This window comes from Dermacentor silvarum, chromosome 4, assembly GCF_013339745.2.
Source record: "Dermacentor silvarum isolate Dsil-2018 chromosome 4, BIME_Dsil_1.4, whole genome shotgun sequence".
NCBI classification, from domain to species: Eukaryota; Metazoa; Arthropoda; class Arachnida; order Ixodida; family Ixodidae; genus Dermacentor; species Dermacentor silvarum.
The window spans coordinates 74,387,903-74,414,022 of NC_051157.2; the positions used below are offsets into that span (position 1 = coordinate 74,387,903).

The following is a 26,120-nucleotide window of genomic DNA, read 5'->3' on the forward strand; positions in this document are numbered from 1 at the left end:
AAACAGTAACTTGAATACAATAGGCTATGACAAAGTTTCGTCACAACCTCTTATAATGCCCTTGATTGTAATACACATACTGAAAATTTTCACCATTCATTGTTCCGTCGCACTTACCACGAGCTCTTGTAATTGCCTGCCAAAATGGAGCTCCTATAGAGCCGCTCTTCCAGCTTACGCTTTGAATGTGCTGCGTGTCCCGCGCAGGCCTGTGACATTGTTTTGCTTACCTTCAAACACAAAATATTACACCGAAGTTTGTAAGATTAGTGGCCCGAACAAAGCCTTCACAGTGCCTCGTTCTGATATATTTTTAACACAAAACCTCTACTATACCCGTTTTGACGCGACGTGACTCAAATTACAGCTTTGTTGAAGCTTTATTCATATTTGTCACAAGTAGAGTGATGCTTTCGTATATTCCGTAATATCACAGCTCACAACATGTCGCAGATACTGCGGCGACAACTCGACTTCGTGTACGTCGTGACACCTAGAGATATAAATCACTACTAACCGTGTGTCGATCAAGGCCCGCATGAGACCACGCGCACCCGAGTGCTCGTAGAATACGCATCCGCTGAAGCTTCGCAGAGGGTGCAACACCAAGACAAGATATATGAATCCCTAAAAAGCGCCTGTTTTTTTAGTACTGTACATCAGCAACAAATGTGGATAAGACAAATCACAAGCAACCTCTCGCTACTGCCAATGCAGAACTTCGTAACGATGATTGGTAGTTTATTTTTCTTTATGCGCTGTAACTGCAAGTTTGTGCGTTTATGCATTCCGGAAATGCACAGCAAGTGGTTCGAAATGTGTTAACGTCGCTTACAAAGCGGCTGTGCAGCATGGCCCAGCGTCAAGTCTGTGGACAAGGCGGGGGGGAGGGGGGGGGGGATAGGGGAGCACAACCGGCATAGCTGTAGAAGCAGAACTTGATGTTAAGCACGGATAGCCTCAATAAGAAAGGTAGCACTCAATGACGGCACACCACGTGTTTGACCGCGAACAGCACTGGATGATTGGACGTCAGCTCCTAGAAAAGTTCCTGCTGGACTCATTCCGTACGGCGCGCGGTTCCGAGTTCACTGCTGGGGTGAATATGCACTTTGGAGTGAATACTGACTGGTAGTGCCTTCTGGTGCATGCCACAGATGGTGTGTTCTTCTCTGCTCTACGGTGAGAACTCGCAAGAGTACGCGGAAACAGGAGCGCACGTAGGCGTTTCAAGGTAGGGGCCACGGCATGCCGCTGAAGTCCACCGGTCCGCCAAGTCCAGCGTCCGCTTCCAGCAGGCTCATGATGACAGCCATGGCAGCCTCGTCGTTCCCTTCGCTGTTGCCCTGAGTCCCGGCGCTCAGGATGTCGCGACTTACGAAGCTGTTCACCAGGTCCAGCTCTAGAAGATAGAATCGGAACGTACATGATAAGAAAGAAGTTCCGCTGTACGAAATATTCATGCATGTCGATAATCTTATTTGTATGACCAATTGTTCAAGAAAGAAACATGCTTGTTTCAGATGCACATATCAACTGAAATGTTTACATGCTGTTGGAATCATTCGGTACCCTTTAACAAAATTGTTGAGTCAAGGAAAGTGTCCAAGTGTACATGTATTATTTAAGCAAGACTACAATCAACCTAATTTTTTTTTACTGTGTAGAATGCACATAACAAACTCTCACCATAAAGAGCGTGAGACTGTGGCGGCATTGGACGTCGTGTGACAATTCTTCCTTCTACTTATTCCGTCATTATCGTATCCCTGCTCACCGCCTAATTATTGGCTGCATGTGATCACGTTCCCAGACAATATAAATACGATGTACGAAGGTCGACACTTAGAAGCACTTGTACCATGAATGTGTGCTGCCTCTTACAAACGGCGATCTTTCTCAAGAGGAGACACCCGAAAATACGTTTTCCAGTTCAGCAGGCCTTAGAAACCGCAGTGCTAAATCAATCGAAGCGCCGTGTGCGCCTTCGCACCGTCGTCAACATCACATGCCGTTGATCTTATGGCTGCCGCTGTGGTATTGTTTGTCAGCGCGCTGCTGGCGCCTCACAATGGCTTCCGGGTGCTTACAAAAAAATGTCAGCAAAGCTAGTTTTTGATGCTCTAAGATAGATGTCTAGGTTCTAGGTGCAACTCCTTTACCAGTTCTGATTAGGTTAGTTCTTGGCCGCCTATGCGAATACTTTTCAGCAATAACTTAACATTATTATTACATCCAACATTATTGTTTGAATATCGAACCACATCCAGCAACTCAGATTCGTGACTGCTTTGTGCCTTGTTTGTTATACCTTTCTTAATGGGGAACGTGGGTCGTGAGTAGTTTTTCAGAAAACGTGTGCTGCGATAAAAAAAATAAAGGAATAATTGGTATTTCATTTCACTTCTTGCGAAACATCATTTAATTCAGCATGTGTGGAAATTAGTGGGCGGGTGCTTTGTAGAGATAAAGGTATCCGTAATTTGAGCCAAATGTATTTTCTGTGTGCACTCCCGAATCCCTCATTCGAAGACTGTCGCTTGTCATTCGTGCTGTCGTGAGCACAAACATTGATGCCTAAGCCATACTTGTCTTTTATAACTGGCAACTCTTTCTTTTTTTCATGGCGATTTGTCCTGAGGAATATTGTGGACAAACTACTACAACAGATAAAACGGCGAGAAACAAAAACGTGGCCATAGATACACACAAAATGTACACCACAAGCGGAATGTACACATTGGGTGATTTTATGTGCTGGTTTTTTTTTTCTTCTTTTGCATTATTGCATCTATTATAACTATGCACCAACTAGCGCACGCTTCAGGACTAAACATTATCTGCTTGCCGACAATATGGAAATGTTGTAGCAGCTAGGGACTGGTCTTTCGGGTAGAGAACTTGGTTGTTCGACGCTGGGGTCGAAAAGTTGGTGTTAGACACATTCTGTGGTCAGGAATAGACGGAACTACGAGCAGGGACGTATTTGCGTCTTCATCGGTGCTCGCTTTCTGCCATTTCGCATGTGTGATGCTATGTTACAACGCCACATCCGAGAAACTAAACGTACCTGTAGTCTGTCCTAAACGAAACCTGATTTGGTTAGCTTAGGCCCCGCATGTTAAGGGCACTTAAAAGGAACGATTAGTAGTGCGCTCTCAACCCTCTCCCCCCCCCCCCCCAAAAAAAAAGAGTCCCTAATTGCAGTACAGTCTATCGGGTAATTTATTACATGCTTATATTTAATCTCATTCCGACGATGTGCTGCGCTGAAACTCGAGCGAATGAAAACACAATCTCATGAATGATTTCTAAAGAGCGGTACTTGTTATTTCGGACTGTTTCTGCGGTGCGTATCATGTAATCGACGGAGGTTTTGCAAAAATTTTAAAAACAACTGTAACACCCCTCAAGACCCAGTCGAACAAGCTCGCTCTAAACAGAATTTACGATCACAACCTGAGGCAACCTAAACTGCGCCGCATCTTTTCACAAAGCTGTAAATTAGCTCGGCTTGATTTGTAAAGTAAATTGTAATTTGATTTGCCTTCCAGGGTTGTTGAAATGAAGTGCAATCACACATAGCGTTCATCAACTTTTCATGCAATTTAACTAAACTTGAAGAATTTTGTCATGTGCGACACAAAAATATTACCCAATTGTATGTACTGCATATATTTCGAGGTTTAAAGTGTAAGCGTATCGTGTTCTATGTCAAGACGTATAGTCGAGACATTTCTGCTGGCATTGAAGGGCCACAAAATCACTTTTAAATTATTTTTTTTTCTTTTCATGGATGCAAATTGGCAATCATATGGCTTGGCTATGCACTCTGACGTCAAAGTAGGTGGCTAAACGGGGTGTGCTTACACGAGCTTACCGAAAGTCAACAGCGACACTAATAGTGCCTATGTGCTAAATAAATACGTCGAGAGTTTGAAAGACACATAGTACGTCAAGCGTCATTCTCTGCGTGAGATTTTTATAAACACGTGACATGTCGCCATTGACTGCGCCTCAAATAACACTTTCATGCAGCACAGCTTTGGTCAACGTAGGTTTATCGCCAAGCACCCTTTTTTATACTTATGTACAGCTCTACAAGAGCTTAATATTCTCATGCGAGCATCGACCGACATGACGGTTAGCGCCATGTCACGGAACGTTGCTACGGAAGTATCGAATGCAGGCGCACAGGCAGATACCCTGGTCTGAGACTCGTGTGCTCGGCTATAATGTTAAGCTGCGTATCCGCTTTAAACTCAAACAGAAATGCGCACACGTCCTCCTGTGCGCACAATGGTTACAATACGAGCGGTTGCAAACGATAGATGTGGTGATAAACTGCAGGGGTTACGCAGGGCTCACTAATATAGCCTAGCGGACGCTATCACGCTCTGTGCGCATGCGCCTACCCTCGCTACTTTCGAAGCGGCGCTCTGTGAGTCGGCCCTGACCGTCATGTCGGTCGACGCCCCCGTGAGATTGTTAAAATATTGCGGATGTACGCAGCCTTAACATCGCTGGACAACTGCTTTTGGATACCCCGATTCGTCGGCTAGCGAATGTGCACTTACCAGACTCCGCCATGGGCTGATTGGCTGGCGACGCGGACCTGAACACAGCAGCGTGACCAGTCTGAAGCGGTGGCTCGGACGAGTCAGTCTGCATCTCGCCGTTCCGGTCACCGGGCCCAGAGAGGCCTGTGCTGGGCGATGGGCTGCTGAAGGCTTTCCTCGCCTCCTGCGATAAGACATCGAGTGCCCTCCTTGTGTCTCGAAAAAAAAAAAATACTAACCGCAGCTTAGCTTAAAATCAGCACTAATTCACCACGCAGGCTACGGCAACATTCGAAGCGAAAATTGAGCAGGAATAAATAATTATTATAATTATTAGATTCTAAAACACATACACAGGAAAGGGAAAGCGAGGAGCAAGGCTGGCAACTGCCACCGGAAGGGGCACAACGCCTGCCTACTCTTCAGAAAGGAGGAGACAGAAACATAGAAATGGAAGGTAGGAAGAAGGGCAGGAAAGCGGAAAGAAAGAGCCCGATAACAAATTTCAAGAATAAAGTAGAACACACAGAACACACAGTACAGGTCATACACAGTAGGGCCGGTCGCAGCAGGTCACTGCAGGTCAAACTACTAAAAATAGAAGAAACAGTCTCTAAGTTACAAACGTGAACTTAAGTTAGTTAATTCCAGAAAAGTAAAGAGAGCGCGATGAGCTTGATCGCGTCGAGATGCACAACCACTGGGGTACAAACAATCGTCTAGGGTGGTACGCCGCAGGCCCAGGAGATGATAGTTCCTCACTAGTGACATGCGCTGCGCACTGAAAGCGGGACACTCCAGTATCAAGTGCTGAAGTGTCTCGCAGCAACCGCAAGACGTACACGGTGGACTGGCCACACATCCTTGTCTGTATAAACGTTCGCACACGTTCACACAGCCAACCCTTAGCTTGAGTAGTTGCGCTCTAACGCGACGAGGCAAGCCCCGACCGCGAACACGGGGCGGGATTGTTCCATTTGCGACGCGCTGGTCCGGATGCTGCTTGAGTAAGTGGTGACGAATCAGCATAAGAGCGTCATCAAGCTTGCACAAAATTTCAGGTTAAGCACAGTCGTTATGAGTGCAAGTTTGTGGGGATGCGCGACTCTCACGCGTCCCCTGATGTTGTTTTCCCCGCATGTCTCCTGTAGTCCGGCTTCTCTGCGTGGCTAAGCCCGGCGGTGGTTGCGGCGCGTTGCGAGAGATGGCGCTAGTGTCGCGATGCTAACGCCACCGAACGGCGGGGTCACTTGGGAGAAAAAGGTCGGAGGCGCTCTCTCTTTGGCTTGGGATCGGCGACCAACACGCACGAACGCTTCGCGCGTGCGCCGGCCCGCTCCGCGCGACCGTCGCGCATGGACGAACACGGATCGTTCGAGCGCGCCACCGTTCGCGTGACCGTACACGTGAACGACTAGGCGATGGTGTCATAGCATCGGGCGAACGTATTCGCTCGCTATCGGGTCGCGGTGAGTCGGACTTCCTTGATTTGTCGCGCGCCCGTGTGAATGCTCTATTGGTTGTAATTCGGCTAGTATGTATTAGTGTATGAAAGGTGCAATAAATGCCCTTGTGATTGTTTGCACTACTGTGTTGTTGTTCCTTTGTCCCAAGAGCCCGTGTGAGACCCCACAAGTTGAAGCCAGCCGATCAGCCTCTTAATTTCCGGCGATCCCTACGTGTGAAGGTATCCATTGGACAACAAGAGATACCCCACGTGATTAAATTTTGTTGGCAGAGTCAGTAATGCTGCTCACAACTGGGCAATCAATATGATTACGTTGTAATCTGCCAAGTTCAGCGCGGGATTCCGTAAAGATGACAATCTTCGATGTTATTACCTCCTATTGCACGTATTTCAGTGCAACATTATTCGCTGCTAGCTCCGCAGTTGTTGACGAGGCTGCATGGATGGGGTATACGAAATATACGTCGTACTTCAGTCGAAGGGCAGTAAAAAGCTGCAGAGGCACCTTGACCGTCGTAGTGTACATGCATCTGTGAATATTTGAAGGTAATCCGGAAATCTTTCGAACATGTGGGATTGAGCCAATTGGAATATTGCCGAAACAGGCATATCAAACTTTTTGTGTATGTCAGAGATTGTGAGATAAATTGGGAATACGTGTTTGGCGATATCTTTCGGAGGCGGAGGCGTAATCTGAATGAGGGGAAAGCGCTTTTAAAACGAAGCTTTCCATGTCTCACTGATTCGTCCGTGAGCACCGAAAACGCACTGCAGGAAAGCCAACTTACACAATAGAACTGTCTGCGCATCTGCGCACACAATAGAACAACGGCACACGACATACGTATAGTAGAACACTACAGTTTACATTCGCAGTTGTTCCGATAAGAACAATGGGAACTGCAACGCCACACTACCCAGACGAACTGTATATCTGCCGTTGCCGATACACGGGATCGGCCTTACGGGCACGATCGCGCTCGCCCTTACGTTCGCGTACGGCAGCCTCTTCCGTCGTGCGCTGCACCCGCGGCCTACCCATGGTGACGCCGGGGAATGCATTGCGTGACGTGCGTAATGCAATGTAGATATATACAGATCGTCTGGGTAGCGTGGCGTTGCAGTTCCTATTGTTCTTATCGGTACAACTGCGAATGTAAACTGTAGTGCGTGTATCAGCAACGGCAGAGTCTCTGAACGTCTACCACAGCGATCACAAGGCAATACTGTGCAAGTGTAGAGTCGTCCGTGAAAGTGTGAGTGTGTGCGTGTAATCAACGGCTACATGATCTAAAATAAAGGCTATGCAACTTAACAAAATATTTCTTCATTTAACTTCAACGTTCAAAAAATACAATCCTAAACAAGGAATCAAATCACATATGCATCGCATCGGGTCACTCAGCATTTCTTGGGTTCGTTGCGTGGTCGTTGGCTTTGGACTTTGACTTTTATTCAGTTTGCATGGGAGAAAACTTCGCGCTCAACCATCTTTCTTTAAGAAAGGGGCTTTGATTTTTTTCTTTTCTTCTACTTGTAGAAAACAAGCTCCTGTATTTATAACTGTTTCCATTGTTTCCTCTCTCAAGCCCGCTCCTGCAAAACAATTTGCTTTGTTCAGTTGCATCACTCCCACAGACCTGACTTTATGGCAAAGTACTCAAGTCGGCTTCGGAAGCCACCTTGTGGTTCCTTTTCTGAGCTGCTCCTTTCAACCGTATTCTTGCTGTGTCCTTCTAGGGGACAATGCGCAAAGACGGAACAAGAGATAGACAACACAAAACAATCTAAGGATGAATGTCGAGGTTAATGCGATTGACATTGAAGCCATGTAGCAACACAGCGTATTGCCCCCGCCTACACTCGTCATGTATGAGGAGTGTACTGCAGCCGAGGCTCCTCTCTCACGCTTCGATGACTATGTTGATGGGCTATTCCGTTTGGATCGGACGGCCATACAATCCTTGGCCTGGCCGTGCATAGTAATATTTAAAAAATAAAAAATAAAATAAATAAGACAAAAGGTAGAGTAAGTTTCGTTCTTAGAAAAGTCCTAGTTGTACACCCTGCCGTCGCTAGCTGAAGTCACATCAGGCTAGGCGTTCCACCACATCTGCAGACGGGCCTTTGTAGTCGACGTGGCCGCGGTACAGCGTACTAGAAGAGGTAGCCGCGGCATCGTATTAGCCATCCGCCGGTGCAAAGCCGAGCCCTTGCGCTAGAGTGGCGCCCTCTTCCGGTTGTGGAGAGAGAGAGAGGCACTCTGGACACAGTGCGCCATCTAGCGGAGCCGCCGCGAAGTCTGCGCGTGGCTCGTGTCTGAACATAGAGTTTCTCACTATATTACCTAGAGGGAAGACTGGCGCTGCTGCGCTGTGGTATCCATGGGAATGCCGGTATATTGTGACTTCGGATTGGCATCGTTCTTGGAGAGCCAGAACGCCTTGAAGACGCGCCTGGCTAGCACCGTTCCGTCTGTCACAATGATTCATTTCCTGCTAAAACAGCACGTAAAAAACTGCTTTAGCTTTATTATTACACAAAAACATGTTTTGTATAATTTTGAGGACTTACTATTGAATGCACAATTATATGAAACGTAAAAAGTATCAGCTGGCCGCTAAAGTTGGAGGGCAGACGACAAGATTCTCGCTCCCTTTGGAACAACTTGTCGTCTGTTCTTGCTTTTCTTCGCTTGATTCTGCATTGTAGGTGAGTAAACTTTATTGAGAGATGTAATGTGGGTGAATGAAAGCCTTTTATGCAGATTTTATTTTAAGAACGCATTATTTGTGTAACCATATCCACGTTTTAGACGAAGCATCGTTCAACACCAGCCAACACAAGCCTCGCAGACACACATCCCGTCATTCCCATGAGGGCACGGCGCCCTTTAAGAAATTCGCATAGACGGTGGCGCCAGTTTACCCTCTAGTTGTTATAGTGAGAAACTCTATGTGTCTGAATATACAATATATGCAGACAACTTACTGTGAATATACGTGGCGCCGGTTCGATTTCACCGAGCACAGGATAGATATTAAATGCCTTTTTGGCATTGAAGAGGTGGCACACACCCAGTGAGCCAAGTTGTCGTAAAAGAGGTTCATTGAAGAGCGGCACGTACCCAGTGTGACATACTGAGTGACCCAAGTTGGTCCGACGGTTGGTTTCGAACCAGGTTCCCTCAGCACCGCAGCCCAATGTTCTAACCATTAGACCATGGACTACCCAGTGACCCAAGTTGGAGAAAAACAAGTTAGATACGGACATAAATAGATAGATAGACACCGGTGAAGTATCCTAATAATAGTAATCACATTAAAAGTTCAATTTACAATCCTTCTGCAATTTATTTCCTGCCATGTTTAGCAGAGCATATGCAAAGCTCTTCCAGTCAACCTCTCCGCCTTTCTGAAGCAAATTTTTTCTTGCCTGTACTCCTTTTCTCTTTTCCGTATTATTTTCTTTTGGGGGAAGTCGAGGAAATTGGATTTCGTTAGAAGAATTCTACATTTTTCTGGTGAAAGCACTCTGTGTTTTTTCAATGTGACGGGTCAGAACTATTGGTAGGATTATTAGCAGTTTAATGTGAAACTATTCGACGTAAGAAACACAAGTCCAAGTATAAGTTCTAAACCAGAGCTAATGTATAACTTGAATATATCTGACAGGGATATTAAAGTAGCTTATGAATATATGGTCAAGGGGAAGAGGAGAATACGGCCGCTGTGTTCAACTAGATAATGCTTATTAAAGTACCCTCTACAAGAAAAACAATGCAACCCCCCTCCCACACACACACGTACTCTTAAGACGGAAACATACATCGATTTATGGGGGATTGAAGGAAAAATAAAGTAGTATGGGCCCCTTCGCACTTGCAAACAGCACGCGAGCAATGCGCTCCGGTCCAATATTACGTTGAAAATACTGTTTCAGCAAAGGGTCCCCGCACCGCCTTCTCTGCTCCCCCTTTCTCAACATCAGAAGCTTCAAAGTATTAAATAATTGACAGTTTTCTCAAGTGTCATTTGGATGCAAGTGCAAGTGGTCACGAATGTTACAATTAAAAGCCTCAAGCACGTCCCTGCATTTAAGAAATCTATCAGAGGCCCAGCAGCTGGATCACTATTATCTAGCATCTCAATGCACAGAAATAAATTGACAAGATAATTAGTGGGGTCTCTGTCGTACTCACCAACAGCGCACAAATAATGTGCTCATTGCTGGGTGTAAATCTCCACGTTGCAGTGTCAACATTTTTTACAAGTCTGTATTTTTCAGTCATTCTAGCGTAATAATCTGTGGCATCGGACGCAGCTTGCTTCTAGAGTTCTAAGAGTACACGTATAGGGTTTCGGTTATGAGCGCACTGCTGAGGCTGGCTTCAGAAGTGCTCACTTGAAGTTGTCATGCATTTCCTTGAACACATGCAAGTAAATGACAGCTTAGAAAGCTGTCAAGTATTTCTGCTTTCTGAAAACACTGATGTGGAAAAACATTTGGAAAGTAGTCTTACAAAAAGCGTATTCTTCGTTGAAAAGTCTTGAAATTAAAAGAACAGCCGCTCATTTAAGAACCCGGTGGTTGCACGGAAAGCACCTGACTTTGTAGACCACCCCAGAATCACACCTCGTGTCAACTTACCTCTGACGTGGATGGTTGGTTTGTGGTCGCACTAAGGCAGCTTGCATCCAGAACTGTGGAACTCGAACTCTGGCAGGCTTCTTTCGATCTGCAATTGCGAGCCAACTGTAAGTCGCGCTGCTAGTGGTCACGGGACGGCGGAAATTGTGTGGAGGCAGTTTCAGTAGCCACGATGAGTATTATTTCAACCAAAGTGTGCAATATAAGATCTAAGAAGAAGCCTATAGGGGAAGTGAATCACGGGAGAACTTCTATGTCGTCACTGGCTTGGAGAGACACTTACTAACGCATACTCATTTCCCATAGGAATGTCCGACAGCCCACTCTGACATTCGCGGGTGCAATGAAACGATCACATGCCTTCTCTCTGGGGTGTCCCTGTTTAAGTATCAAAAATAGCACTATCTATCATGCTGGACAAGCTGGACAACCATTCATTCTCAGAACATAATATTTTTAAAGTCGGTTTCAACCGAGGTCAGCGGAAACAGCTTTAGTAGCTCTGCTTACATTGCCGCGTGTGCTCTGATAGTTCCCTCTTTCCTTCGTACTTGCTGTATGTCTCCCCTCTTCTTTGCATATATATGCAAAGCAGAGGGGAAACAATTATATATATATATATATATATATATATATATATAATTGCAGACAGAATGTTCTGTAGGTCCGGTATGCACGTAGATTAGAAATAAGGAGCACACATACGAAACATGCAATATAAGAGTACGTGTGGCGCTTACTTGGCCTGGTTGCTGAGAGTATGCATGGCCACGTGGCGGCCAATCTTGCCGGCACCCACACGACTTGCACCGTTCGAGCGAGGTGCCACCATTGGGCCTCTGGTTGGGGTCATAACTCCTCTCGCGTGGTCCGAGGACACGGCGCCGTGCATTCCGACGTCCATGCACTGGCCGCTGCCGACGGCTGAGCCTCCGCACATTAGTTCGTCCAGCTGACCGTTCGAACTGTCCACGATGACCACCTCTTGAGACCTGTTCGGAGAGCAACCCGAGAATCACCTTCAAGGGCGTCACCGGCAGCGGCGCATCATCTGTTGACTAGCGCAGCGTTACCTGATTTCATCGACATTGGGCAACTTTCTCGATTGCACAGTACAGAAAGCTCAGAAATGACATGAACTATTCTCTGGTTTGTCTCGATACGGCCTTTGCGCTCTTTGTGAACCGGAAGTCGCATTAAAGCTTCTTTAAGTCATTATACACACGGCTTGTGCACCTAAGCCAAGCCTTATTGAAGCATTTCGAATGCCATTGTTCTTCATATTGAAATTTATCAGCCCGGCTCTAGAGTCAAGTGTGATAAAGATATCCCCGCATTATCTGCTGACTTGAAGAATTGTCGAGCAGTGGTATTGATGTAGCTCGCTGCATGCCAGCAGCCAGCAGTGCATTTTATGTGCCATCATCTCCTCACGTACCTTACACTCCATCATCTCACACCTGTCGCCACCCTTAAACGGCACGTGCAACTCATTACCGTAACCGCACTTGTTAATCAGAAACGGCGAGGAAGCCTAATGTACACCACAGAGCGCACTACGAAGGGGCCGAATTGGTTGGCGAGTCACCGTATTGAGATGACAAGATAGTGCACCAGCCCCGTTCCGTGTATTTATACCTAACCATTTATAGGTAAATGCTCAGAGAACTTCAGGGTTAGTTGTCTTTCCTAATCTTGAGAAGTTGCTATAAAATTGATTACCTAGCTCTTTCCGATAGCTCGCTCTCTCTGTACTAAAGTTACTATTTAGGCTAAGAAAGAGAAGCTAGTGCGCGGAAAATGCCAGCAGTTTTCGAGGCTATACACTCGCCGGTAGCCAGTCCAGCACACACACGTGAAAATATTCACAAAACATTTTGTCATTGCAGCTTACCCAATGAGCGTGTTTGTGGCAACGAGACACTCGAGTTCCTTGGTCCATGGGTTCTTGAAGGCCTTCCATGTTGTTTGGAGGCAGACGAAAGAACCTTCCTTGACGCGGAACTTGTATGGCTGTGTGCACACCACCTCGTTCGTTTGCAGAACTGTGCAGAATGGTGAAACAGTGTTGTCAGGACTGTCGCTTTTGTTTTCCTGTGCATATCAAGCGCCGTGGAAATACTAAAACAACATGTACTTTCGATGTTGCGTTTCAGTATCGCAAAATGTATATAACATAACTTTTACATCTCAGCGTCATTCCGGTATGACTTCAAAGTGAAAACAAAAAATTGAACTGCATTAAGTCGATGGGACTGTAAAGTATCCCATAGGTGTCTGGATAACTAAAACAGGATACTGCGCACGCAACGCAGGTATAAGGTTCACTCAGTTCATAAAATGAAATTATAATCTTACTACAACCGAGTTCGCCAGCGTGTTTAGAATGCTTTATTTTGTGAATTGAATGCATTAAATGTGACCTCAATATTTCGACTGTACACCCGTGACCAAAAGTATACGGACCCAAGGCTCGCCAAAAATAAACTGATTTCTTCGTAAATAAGACTCACAAAGTGATACTGATGATTGCACTGAAAGTCCGCAATGCAGGGTTTGGAGTGCAGTCCTCAATTTCAAGTTACCTTCATACGCAAAGAAGAGAGAGGGTAAAAAACATTTATAGACGAAGGAGGAAATCGCCTGTATCGAGGAATCCCTGGTCCGGATACTTTTGCTCACTGGTGCACATATAGAATGCCTGAGGTTAAAAATCCTGAACAATGGACCAAGGTGTGCTGCTGTACACAGACCATTTTCTTAGTTAATGTTAGGCTCAATTATATACACAGCAGCGAACAATTGTTCTACTAGAAGTAGTATAATTGAATATGAAGTTATTGCATCGCCTCGTACTCGTAGGTTGTGTATAGAATGCTGAGTCCGGAACGTACATAAGTTCTTCATGACTAGCTCACCATATGCAACTTTCACATGTCACTTAAAACACGTGGGCGGCCTACTTACCTTTCTTGTGGCATTCGGATAGTCGCAAGACGTCGTCCTGGCAGTAGTATTCGTAGCACGCTGTGCCAAGCAGTTCTTGCGGGAGGTAACCAAGGATCAAGGTTGCCCTGCGCGCAGAGGATTCAGACTTTAAACATGGGTTTCATGTCGACTCAAAGGCATCTTTGCGCCAATAAGTAACGGGCATCCGCCATTTAAACTGTTCAGTTACGTTTCTTCAGATTATGGAATAGGACCGTTTTAGAAAACGAGTCCACGACATCCGTGCGATGCTTCACCAATTTAGCTTTGGTGGTGGTTGCCCTGAGCTTGCGTTACATTGCGTTACCTCGCTTGAGATATATCATGGAACATCGCGCAACTGCGACAACCCTAAGGTAGCTGATTTAGTTGGAAAGCTATCAGCCGTAACGCGCCCCTTTAGCGAGCGATAATTCTGGCCTGGAGCAATAACGACGCAACAGGCTCGTCGGACCGACATGTCTAGTCGTATGGCCGCATGGCCACATGGCCATTCGTTCCTACGACTATACGGTCATACGGCACCATATAAGGGGCATAGTGATGAGAAGCACCATCGATTTAACCAAATATATCACACCTCTAATGCGGCAGTTCCGCGAGGCCAACCTTGTTGTCAAACCAGTTCCAGGTCACCCAATTTTTATTGTATAGCTTGCTATATTCGCCACATTTCCTATCCTGGCTCAAAACGCCAGACATCCTTTCGCTGCTTTTCAATTCAGGATGGCGGCAAAGGACGCAAGACCTGTCAGAGGCTGCCGCTCCCATTACGGCAGCACTGACTAGGGAGCCTACAGCCCTGACATCTATGCAGCGCTGCCACACGACTAAAAACGTACACTTCAATGACAACGTACTACAACTTCTGAGCAAATATCTTGTACCCAGATACTCTAAGCACCTACAAGAATGCATAGGGACTAAACTGAGTTTTTCTAGCAGCTCCTCGTTGTAAACTGGACGAGGAGCGTTACTGCAGCGCACTGTGTCTGCTTGAGTCGTGAATTGGCGCTGTGCTCCATCCGTTAGAGTAAGGTAATAGCTTCGAGAGAGGGAGCGTTTGATCTAGGGGAAAGCTTGAGTGGCACTCACTTCTTGTCAATGAAAATGAACTTTCCGTCGGCCGCATGCCTAGAGACGAACTGAATCGCCTCGGTGTCGAGAGCGTTCCTTGTCGCAGGGCTGCTGGCCAGATCTCCGTGCACTCTGCCCACAGCCACTAGGCAGCTCAGGTTGCACCTGGAAAATTACCAGAGTTTACTGCGTGGTGCAATTAGCGACCTCCTGGATGTCAACATAGCATACATTTCCAATAGCAAGCGCTTGTGCAGAGAAATCTCAATAAAAACTCGAGTGCTACGGTTTTGGTGCGCATTAAAAAACTTCAGACGGACAAAATCATGCTGACGTCCCCACCCCCCACCCATCCACAGTTTGAGCGCTCCTCGTAGTCAAGTCGTAATCAAGCTGCCGCTTTGGAACGCAGAAGTTATTCAAATATTATTGCTTAGCTCTGCACAATGTAAGCCGACAGAAAAAGGTTTCGGAGCACGGACGACGTAGGCAAACCTAATTTCACGTCTTCTGCGACACTGAAAGTAAAATTAATGGGTACAGTACGTGATGGTCACACGGTTGCGTCATCTTGCTTTTCGTTTCTCGTGCAAATCCGCTGACTGCGACTTTTCTTTTCTCCCTAGCGCATTCCCTGTTGCGAAAATTTCTCCAGTCAGGGGTGCAAACCAGCTCAGTTCAATATCCCATAACTTAATTTCTCTATCGCTGCGTACTACACAAAAACGGTTTAGTCCAAGTACGGAACCCTCATGTTACCCTTCGCTGTCATCCGCTGGGGCGTCGTCGGGCAAACTGAGCTTGGCGGGTGCCCACGACTTGAGGTAGCCGGTGCAGTGGATGACCGAGTATCGGCGGTCGAAGCTGTGCGACTTTCGGCGCCGCTGGCCACCCGTTGTGGTGTCGGCCTCCTCCTTGACGGTCGCCTGCGTCTTGCATTTCATCCGACAGAAGAAGGAGCGCCGCGCACCCGGACACAGCCGACTCTGCCGCTGCGGGAATTCCCCCTTGAGCGGAAGCATTGCTGCGTAACCAGGGTAAACGACAGCGGGTCAAATATCACGAAGAATACTGGGTGCCCGAAATCTAACTGTAATTTGTTGCATGATTCCTAACTATTTTTCGAAGCCCGGGTACTAAGACTGGCTAGTGGGCTTCCTAACCATACTAAGAAGCACGCAGCTTGCCTTCAGTTACGGACGTGTTCTGTTCTTGCGCATTTGCTTTACGAAATGGTGAATCGCAAGCAGTACGCGCAGAGCAATGCGAACGCCGGCAGAGCGAAGGAAAAGCTCGTCGCATTGGACGTGCGCCATATAGCCGCAGGCACCATGATCGATGAACTCTGTGTCAAGGTGCACGCAATGTACCCGACGGAAAGCCACCGGCATTTGCCAATTCCTGAAAGTTTCATCTACACTCTTAAAAACGTTGCACCCTTGGGGTTTATCTTGTGCCGCAACAAAAAATCGTCCTCTACCTTGCTGGCGTTTCCTTTCTCTAACGCTGTTAACTCCCGGTACATCCAGGCCACGAACGACATGCGCGTCTTCAGCGTGACATTGCATTCTTGGCAGGAAAGTAGCGAGCGCGAAGTTTTCAAGAGAGGAAATGCAAGCAAGGCAGGTAGCGATTGTCGTTACGTGACACGATTAGCCTCAAATGGTGAAAACGTTTTCAAGAGTGTATTTGTTCGCGACAAAGTGGCCACAGCCGTGGTAGTTAGAATGCGGGGCTTGAAACCGCGGGACCGTTTTTTTCGATCTGTTCTTAAATTCGATTTTACTGTGAAAACGTACAAAACGACAACGATACGTTTTGCTCCTAGCTCCTAACTGCTATTTACAGTAAAAGGACAAGACCTAATTATGTTAAAGGATAATTCTGTTGAATTTCTACATTAGTTAATTTACATTAAATACATTCTAATTATTAATTTAATGTAAATTTATTTTACATTATATTCACAGTACATTAATAATGTAATGCTACATTATTTATATAATAGATATGTGGCATATTTTCTTTCTTTTTTTGCATGTACAGAACTTAGGAAGTCCGGGACCTAGTCAGCTGCTGCACGGCACCTTTGATTAGCGGGATGAAAAATGGTAAACGAAGGATCAAGCACGTACTCTTTGCATCGATGAGCCTCTCCTTCGGAGAGAGGTCCGACGAAGAGAGTTGTTCTTTGACTTTGGCGATGTCCTTCGGGTGAAGAATGTCAAACCAGCTTTGTCCGAGGAGGTCCCCCTATAGGTACGCCGAGAAGAAAAGACAAAGTGAGGCTTCATGACTTCAACATGTCCTACTCTACACTCTTAAATATGTGCGCTCCCTATGGGACTGATCTTGTCCCGCAACGGTAATCGCCATCTGCATTGCTTGCGTTTCCTTTCTTGAAAACTCTGCGCTTGCTACTTTCCTGTTCCAAAATGCTATGTCCCGCTGATAACGCGCTTGCCGTTCGTGACCTGGGGCGGCTAGCACGAACATTTAATGACGAACATAATGACGAATTTGAAAACGCGTTCTAGTGTGAACTAGAAGTTGCCTAGGTTACATTTAAGAATGCGTTCTTTATTTCGGTATTATTTCCGCTATTAAATGTTCGTGCAAGCCGCCCCTGGATGTACCGGGCTCACAGAGTTACCGAAAGGAAATGCGGGCAAGATAGATGACGATTCCGTTGTGAGACAAGATAAGCCTCAAAGGAGGCAAACGTTTTTCAGAGTGTATCCAAGAAAGTGAACTTAAATGTCTGCGTTGTACAACTATTTCCCCCCGATTGCTGTTTGTATAACAATGAGATTAATTCCGATGAGACTCGGTAATGTTAATATATTGTGAAATAATATACATATAGTTGTGCTTTTCGTCTTGGTTTCGGTCATCCATAAGGAAAGTCTCAGTGTTTCTTACTGCTCTAGTAACACACACACATTCACATGGAAATATTTGTGATGTCATTCATAACTTTACCATTTGACCGAAGCGTGCGAGCTAGGTTTTTTTCACTGCGGATAGGAAGCTCTAAATTCTCATTTCGCTATCCTGACACTTCATTACCCGATTCTAATCATGGTTCGAAAAATCTCGGGCTCGAAAGTTTGGATCACCTTGGCTACTGCGCGTTGTTTTCTTTTTTTCCATGTGATTAAGCTCGTCCAGAAAAATAACTAAATGACAATATATCCGCTTTTCTTGTGTTCAGGCTTGGATGCCCGTGACAGAGTGCCGCAGAACTTTTCTGCTTACCTGAGTGTAGTTGAGTGTCTGTTGCACAGACTCCGACATGAAGAGTATGCGACCACGATCACAGCTCACAACGAACAAAAACCCATCAGCGCCCTGCAAGAAAACGAACAGGACCTCAGTGGAATGCTTACGTTCCCCCAATGGGGCTTTTTATGTCTTTACGATATTTAATTAGTCGGTCTTCAACAACATAAATCTTAGACTAGCCTGATGGCGCGGGGTCTCCCCTGCGTCTTCTCTGAACCGAAATAAAGTTATTTCACTCACTCACTTACTGAAACATCAGTTGAAGCCTTACTGAAACACTTCAATTGAAGTCATTATTAGAAGCCCTCAAGAGGCATTGACACCAGAGGATAAACTTCCTCGGTAGTTCAGGATAAGCACTTGCAATGATAAGTTCTCCGTGCCACTGATCTGCGCAATAGAAGTGGAACCAACCTATCAAAACCTTTACAGTTCCTGTAGCGAAGCCACCGCCATGTCGAAGTACAAGAGACTGTGACAGTTCTGTGGCTTGTGGTACATTCTATATCCTTACGTTAGAAGAAATAAACGGTACAGTTCCCTTTGTTTAGTCATGCAAATAAAAAGTGCAATAAAGCCAATGCGCCTCGCTCTACCAGATATGTCGGTACTGCTTATGCTTCCCCAATTAAGAATGCTGCGACGCGATGCATCAATGATATAAGATATGTCACCGAATCCGTCATTCCTTACTTTATTGAAACCTCAGCAAAATAAAGACCTTTCGCCACCCTACAATGGTAATTACCACCTATTTTTATGTAGCATGTAATGTAGGATGTAGCATGTAGCAAATCGCTGCACAACCCTCTTCGACAGCTTCCTTTTCCGGGCGTCTGATACAGCGCCGACAAGCGCAACCGCACTGTCCCGTTCACAGCACCGCCAGAGGAATGGCAGTGACCAAATTCCAAAGCGACTGAATGTATTTATTTCGGTTCTATCTAGAGACACACAAAAAAGAGAAAACTGCATAATAAATAGTCAATAGGGCCTCAAGGCAAGGCCAGCAGCACCCGCACATCCATCAGGATGTTATGTGACCACGGTGCACATGTTTGCAGGCGCGGTTCTAATTCCACGTAGTGGCTCAATATATGCTCCCTCGGTAGCCGGCGCAGGTCAACGATGTCGCCGAGCGTCGGCCGACGATGAAATGCGCGCTCCCTTCACATTGTATCCATGTCGAGGTCATGGAGACCTATGAAAGCAGCCATGAAAGACGAATGCAGAAAGCCGGTGCTACTGAAACTGCCAAAGTTATGACAGAAAACTTCGCTACTTAACACCCGTACGTGCAAGTTCCGCTTCCTATCACACTTTGACGTCATATCAGCGTTCATCCCTTCTTCTTGGCTTCTCCTCAGCGGATAAAACACGATGATGCCTCACACCAAGTCAAAGAGCTCGTTTTTCAGGTTCAGGGCGGTCACATTCTGATAGAAGCGAGATTCACAAAGGCACGTACACTGCAATTTTGGAGCCCGTCATGGTCGGAGGCTTCTAACTACGGTGCATGTCACAGCCCCAGAGGCCCCTTATAGAAGTCAAGGTTAATCAGTCAACATCATCACTGTGATCAATATCAACGCTTCGATAAATTTACCAGCTTCATAAGTACACACGTTCAAGTGCACGTGAGAATACGGCGCAGCCCCGCACGCAAATACATAACGGTTCAACACTCCAGCTGGTTTGGGATGAAATCAGTTCAAGTCATCTATCTGGCTGCTACATTGACGCACTTTGTTCGGAGCCGTTGCTGCAACTATACTACGAGGCCAAGGTGAGGGTATATATATGTACTGTATATGTATGTACTATAGGCTCAGGCTGAGTACGCTTAGGTGCTCCCAAGGTGCTATAAAGGTGTTCTCGCTAGGTCTCGCAACGGCCTCGGCGGCACATCGAAAGATGCTGACAATTAAAACCCGCTCAAACCATATACGAAGTCCGTTTGTGTGGTTGAGGGGATGCGATGGGCCTTGGCTGAAGATCGACGACGACAGTAAGACGTCAGGAATGACTCCACGACGAGGAGGACAACGAAGATACAAGGACGATGACGACCGACGGCAGCATGAAGACGACGTAACAACGAAAACATGACGACGACGAAAGGACAACGATGATCACAGCAGCGGAATGACGGTATGACGACAAAAACTCCGGAGACAGTTCATACGTCGAGGGGCTAAGATTAAATCATCTGTGGCGACAAATAGGCTTCTTCACTGGCAGCTTTCTTCCGCCAAGAAAAACATGATGAATATGATCACGATGCCTGCAGCAGAGGCCACAAAATTTGGGAGAAGCAAACCTTTTATAGCTATTAACATTTTTTTCCCAGTATTTACATGCGTTATAGCCGATGTGCGCGAGCGGCTTTTTTCCCCCCTCAAAGTAAAATAAATACAGCAAGCAGAAGCCTGTTGTTCGCTACCACCCCATCTGGTACGTAGCAATAGGCCTATACAATAGGCTTTAATATATGAATCTCAATGCCAGTCTGTAATGATGTGATTTAGGTAAAAAAAGAACGGTGAATAGCGTCAGGGATGTTAAAAAATATGGACATGGCTTCTAGGATTGCTTTTAAAATTTAAGTCTTTAAGTTACCTTCCGCACGTCACAACAGCCTGGTATTTTTTCTAGTAGCTACCTTGACGCCAACCGTTAATGACGCTACTGGTACCCGCCTACTTTAGCTGCGACTGTTTTGTCAATAATATAGGGTTTAAGTAATATCAGTAGTAAGAGGATTCAAGAACCACCAGCGAGACATTCCCAAGCTGACAAAAAAGAAAACGTGTAAATAATGGCGGTAACGCGACGAAGGTGAGCTAATTTGTACGTATTGGGGAAGTGAACTTTAATGGTTGAAATTACACTCACACTTACCTGTAAAACGACGTTCTTGACGTCCTCATCCGATAACCATGGCGGCTTATAGTGCCCTTCCGTGTACGAATTATGGAGCCTGCACAATTGAGAACGAACGGTGTGAACATGAGTGCAGATACGATTCATCAGCGCCAGCAATGCTCGTACACATGACTCATTGACAGATCGAGCAATTGATTGATTGATTGATTGATTGATTGATTGATTGATTGATTGATTGATTGATTGATTGACATTGGCGATGTCGGCAACTAGCAAATTGCCGGCCTCTCCGCTACAAGTTATAGTTGAATGAATGAACGCGGTAACGTGTTCCGTGCAGTTATTAGTATTTTCAAGGAAGCAATAAAATATATCGTGCTCAACAAAGTTTCGCAAAAAACGCGCACGCGTACACAAACGAATGCCACTGTGGGCCAGTGAACGAGAGTAGTACGCACCGCGTATGGTCTTGATGTGCTGCACGGCCATGCGCAGTACGGTCAACTTGTCCAGCTTCCGGGACATGGCCTTGCACATGGGCACCAACGAGGCCATCTCGCTGATGTACATATTCATCTTGTCCCGGCGCCTCTTCTCGATCTCGCTGTGGTTCTGCCTGCGCAACCAGCCCCCGCTGTGAGCGTTCTTGCGGACCGTCACCGGTCCTTCCGTGCATTAGAGGAACCTAGCTCCGGAGCTAATTAACAGTGCATCTGCAGATATCGGTTACGCATCTACGAGCGAATATACCTCAGCAATTGGCCTTTCTCATGAAATATCGCGCCCCCGCCTGCTTTGAAGACAATGCCTTCGGTGTACTTACTGGGCAAACAGACATATATTTACTTTGGTCTCAGGACGTTCAGGGGAGTGAAATCACCTTTGTCAGGTGACACAGTAAAGGGTGGCGCAGGCGAATGCCGTAAAATATAGGCACAATGTACCGAGCCAATTCTAACACCTGCGATTGTGTTGTCCACAAGTGCGAGCAGGCACGCCGCCTTTTATTGGCTTCGCTCTCCAGAAAAGGCCAGCGTGCGCCTCGTGCTATATACGGAGGCTTCGAGCAAGCGCTCTTCGTATCGAGGAAAAATGGCAACTGTACGTTCGCCAGATTTTCTGACTATTTTGAGAGCTACACTTTTATCGCGCTAACCTTTACGAGATCTGCACATTCTCGCGGTTGTCGCATCTGCAAATGAGAAGTTATACGCGACACTTAGCAGTTGCAAGCTCGCTTTCAATGAACACTGAAAAAATTTTTAAGTCCGCTAGCTCGCACAAAGGAGCCAATTAGGCACGCGCAGTTAATTGTACGGCCTCCTGCCGCCCGATTCTCGGCCTATCCTCCTATGTGAGTACGTTTCAAAACTGAGGACCTTCATAATCATCATTGACGGTCATTGAAAGTGAGCGTGTGACCGCAGTTCTAGCCTTTAAACTCAGAAGAATTAAGAGAGGTAGCAAAACAAATGAGTTGCGACTTGCATAAAGTTTACGAGGGAAGAATCTGAAGCCGTGCTCCTCCGTAAAGATTCACAAGAGAGCACTGACACGCCATTGTCGCTTGACTGACGGTGTGTATTCTCGCTGTTTTCATGAGCCCTATACGACTGCCGAAACGAACTATAATTAGACAGTGAACGGAAAGAGAAAACGAAGAAATGCATGACGAACAGATCAACCAGATGCACGTCCTATTCGCTATACTGCATTGACGAAAAGTGATAAAACGATGAAAAGAAACAATGAAGGAATGAAGAAGACTGAGGCAGACATGACGCTCCTAAATGATCGCCGAAATCTCTCAAGTTGGTGTACTGCAGCAATGATGCTCGCATTGCGTTCCACTCCAGCCACGCACAAGGCCCATGGCACAAGGATACTTTACTCATCTCTGATAATTGTCTGGCCATTTCCGGTTTTAACGCTGTCAGCAGAAGGAAGCGATGTACGTTGTAGCGATGACAGAATCAGATGAGCTGCTCGATAGCCTCTTCACAACCACAAGCGTCATGCACGGGTGCGTCACTCATTCTCACAAATGCCAGCCAGAAGTGGCAAACTTCTGGCAGAATGCAGCCAGAATTGGCAGAAATGCCAGAAGTGGCATAAGCTGCACAAGTGCATAATTTGGGTCGGCAGTGTAATCAGGTGGCTTAATAAAAGAAGCGTACAACTGTTATAGCGGTCCCAAGATGTCATATCAATTCTGCTGAAATCCGTGAGGTAGAGGACGTTTCACCAAAGAGAACATTGTCCGTCATCCTGAAAGTAGCGCAAAGCTCCAAAAGAAATTCATACGTTCTTTTTTTTTTGGTAAGAAAACTTCGCAATTTAGCGAAGATTCGTCCTGTTTCGGGGATCAGACTGGCGGGATTAAATTATTTTTCGAGGCGGTCACTCTACCATTGAGTGCATCAGATGGCAGCGCCAGACCAGAATTAAATTAAGCACCTACAGGAATGTCTGGACAGCTCGACCATTGAGCGAACTATCAACCGTCACAAATTATGCCTTGAAAGTTTAACGTTTTGTGCGAGCGCGGTTCGCAAGTTAGGTAAGTCATTGGACTTGGAATGCAGACATAAGTTTCAGTGTCTCCTTGACGTAATAACATTACACCGCAAAGAGGACCTCGCCTGCCTGATAATAGGCGTAATGCAATTCTGGATAGGAAGACATCGACTTCATTGCAAACTGAACAGGTCGACCCTGCTATTTACAGGGCTTCCTATTTCGTATCACGTTGATTGAAGTACAGTCGAAGGAAGCATGATAAAAAAAGCAAAATGCAAAAAGGATAAAAATTAAGCGCTCAAAAGTCAAGACCTTTCCGAGGACTCAGATCACTGCATAAAAAATGGAAGGGCCACATTGATTGTGCTCTACAGTCCAATCAAATAAATAGGTTGCTAAAGCAACTAGGTGCGCCAAGCGTTTCATTTGCTTTCAAATGCGACAATGTTCAAAGTCATCTTGCAGCAATCGTGAAGTCAATTTCTTGTAGCTAGTACACTGTCCCCTATCGCAGTGGCCGAATTGTTGATGTGCAAGTGAGATAAAACAAGGCTCACTTCTTGGCATCTTCGGCTTCCGACCTTGCAGCGCCAGCGTCCTCCTCTTCATCCTCCATTTCACTGAAGAGGAAAAAGTAACGTTAACACGGCATACTACTGGACTGGTTAGGGCACATCGGCTATAGTTCTGTCAGGTTAGCATTACACAGGGACGACTAAAATGTAACGTGATCTTAGAGTTCCGCAAACAGTTTTCGCGTCGCGAAGGCCGACGTGCGAAGGCGTGGCCGATATCAAATGCACGTGCAACGCAACCTGTGTCGGTGTCCCGAATTCTGCACTTTTTGCAATTAAACACAAATGAAACAAACAATTCAATCGAATAGCACAAAACAAATTAATAAGCACACAAGGACACTCCAAGTGTTGGTACATTGCTAATGCAGATGTTTTGGCGGACTTTCTGTTGATAATGCACCGAAGTCTCATGCTGTAGAACCATTTCAGGTTAGGGGTGTACCTCAATGGCCACAAGGCCCTCTTCGAGCTGGCTTCGCTTGGATAGTGCGCTCGTGAGTCCATGTTACCGGTTGTCTGAGTGTAGGTTCAGTGTATCGCAGTCTCGAAACCTGTGAAGAGGGCTGCAAACCAATACCCACAGTGAGCTCAACGACATGTTCTGGATTCACGAAGACACAGTCAACCTCCACTAATAGTGGCACATACATATATATTGCCATGAAAAGACGTGTTTTCATCCAAATATGTGCATGCATAAACCTAGCCACTTATACACGTGCATGTTAAACCGAAAGCAAAGCATGTTCTCTATAGGCGTTATATTGGTCCGCATCGCACACTTACCGTATTAAAGAAGTGCCCTTAGTGCTACTGTAAATGACATCGCATTGTTTTCGGTAGCCAAACACACAATCTGCTCACTATAACTGAAAGTTAAAAGAAAACTATTGGGCAGTGCATATAATACTCGACAATTAAATGTCTTAGCTTTCTGTTCTCGAGTTGTCTTTTTTACGAATATATACACCTGCCCACAAAAGTTGCGGGAAGCAGAAACGAACTGGCTCAAGTACTTCGTGGTCTCAGCATATAGCCTGGTAAGCGCCATGCTCAAAGTTCATAATGCGCAAGCTCTGTCCCTAGGTCCCCACACATAATTTAATGTATTCACACTCTTAAAGCTCTTGTGGTTAAATGTACAGAGCGCGGTCCAACACTGGAGGGAGCACTGAATTATTCTTCAGGAAAAAACTACCTTTGAACTCTAATCCCGAGTTGCCTATATAGTATATGAACAAATATATCCGGTGAGGAAACGAATATGAGTGTGAAACCGGGGTGAACAGGCAAAGAAAGATTCACTTTAAGAAAAAGCTCGTCCAATTGCCTGTTATTTTGACATTCGGAATACCGTGGTGGCAAGGAATAGCAGACCTTTGAAACGCAAGAGCTTTGTGCCGCAGTTTCCTGTCTCGCGAGCTCTTCCGGCAGGGTGACGTGCACGTCTCGGCGGCTGGCCGTACCGCCTGGCCGTGCGCAGCGCGCGGACGGGTTGGCCCCCACCTCGATGCCACCGGTGGGAGGGCAACCCGGTGCTGGTCGAGTGGCCGGCGGGTGGTGGTGGTGGCGGCGACGGCGCTCAGGTGGTGGCCCCGTCGCAGGGCGCGGCCGGCTGTCCGGGGCATGGCATCGGGGCTGCCGGAGGGCACCCAACCTGGTCACTCGGCGCACCAGCACAGCCGCGTACTTTTTACTGATCCTGCTGCCGCGGCCTGCGTGCGAGTGCGAACAAGTAACTGGTCACCACTGAGGCAGCCTCTCGTGCAAGAAAGGTGGAGCTGACGGCCCGAATGATGTGCGATGACGAGAGATGTCTGGATAAAAAAAATTCGGGCAGAAACTATCTCACGATGAATTTCGATATTAATGCAATTAGCATTATTGCAATCTAGGGACACGCCATATTGCCAACGCCTAAATGTGTCATGCATGAGGCGTGTAAGCAGCCGCGCTCCCCTCTCGCTCTTCCCACTTAAGGAGCCTTCATGCGTGCTTATGGTTACCAACCGTCCAGAAGTTTGCGGGACAGTCCCGAATTTTTTCTAAGATGCCCTGAGTCCCGACTTGTCCCAGTCGGGACGGCCAGATGTCCTGACTTTCACTCTT

At 46.4% G+C, this 26,120-nt stretch overlaps 1 protein-coding gene across 1 annotated transcript; it reads right to left on the minus strand.

Moving 5' to 3' along the window:
- Positions 1-333: 333 nt before the first annotated feature.
- LOC119450241 (protein cycle) lies at positions 334-24,563 on the minus strand. The gene is made up of 14 exons (XM_037713624.2): positions 24,454-24,563; positions 23,991-24,053; positions 21,368-21,529; positions 20,929-21,007; positions 18,001-18,093; positions 16,878-16,995; positions 15,502-15,766; positions 14,761-14,907; positions 13,645-13,751; positions 12,572-12,722; positions 11,418-11,669; positions 10,678-10,765; positions 4,578-4,743; positions 334-1,402 (listed from the first exon to the last, which is right to left on the minus strand). The coding sequence occupies exons 1-14, from the start codon at positions 24,513-24,515 to the stop codon at positions 1,230-1,232; spliced, it is 1,926 nt and encodes a 641-aa protein (XP_037569552.1). The 5' UTR covers positions 24,516-24,563; the 3' UTR covers positions 334-1,229.
- Positions 24,564-26,120: the final 1,557 nt, after the last annotated feature.

Bases quoted from the DNA above. Each gene is read 5' to 3' on its own strand.
- LOC119450241 (XM_037713624.2), bottom strand. From the start codon at position 24,515: ATGGACTCACGAGCGCACTATCCAAGCGAAGCCAGCTCGAAGAGGGCC. The intron at 15,767-16,877 runs GTACGTGCTTGA...CTGGTTACGCAG, and splicing joins GAGGCTCATCGATGCAAAGA to CAATGCTTCCGCTCAAGGGG. The intron at 11,670-12,571 runs GTAAGCTGCAAT...CTCTCCGAACAG, and splicing joins GCCACAAACACGCTCATTGG to GTCTCAAGAGGTGGTCATCG.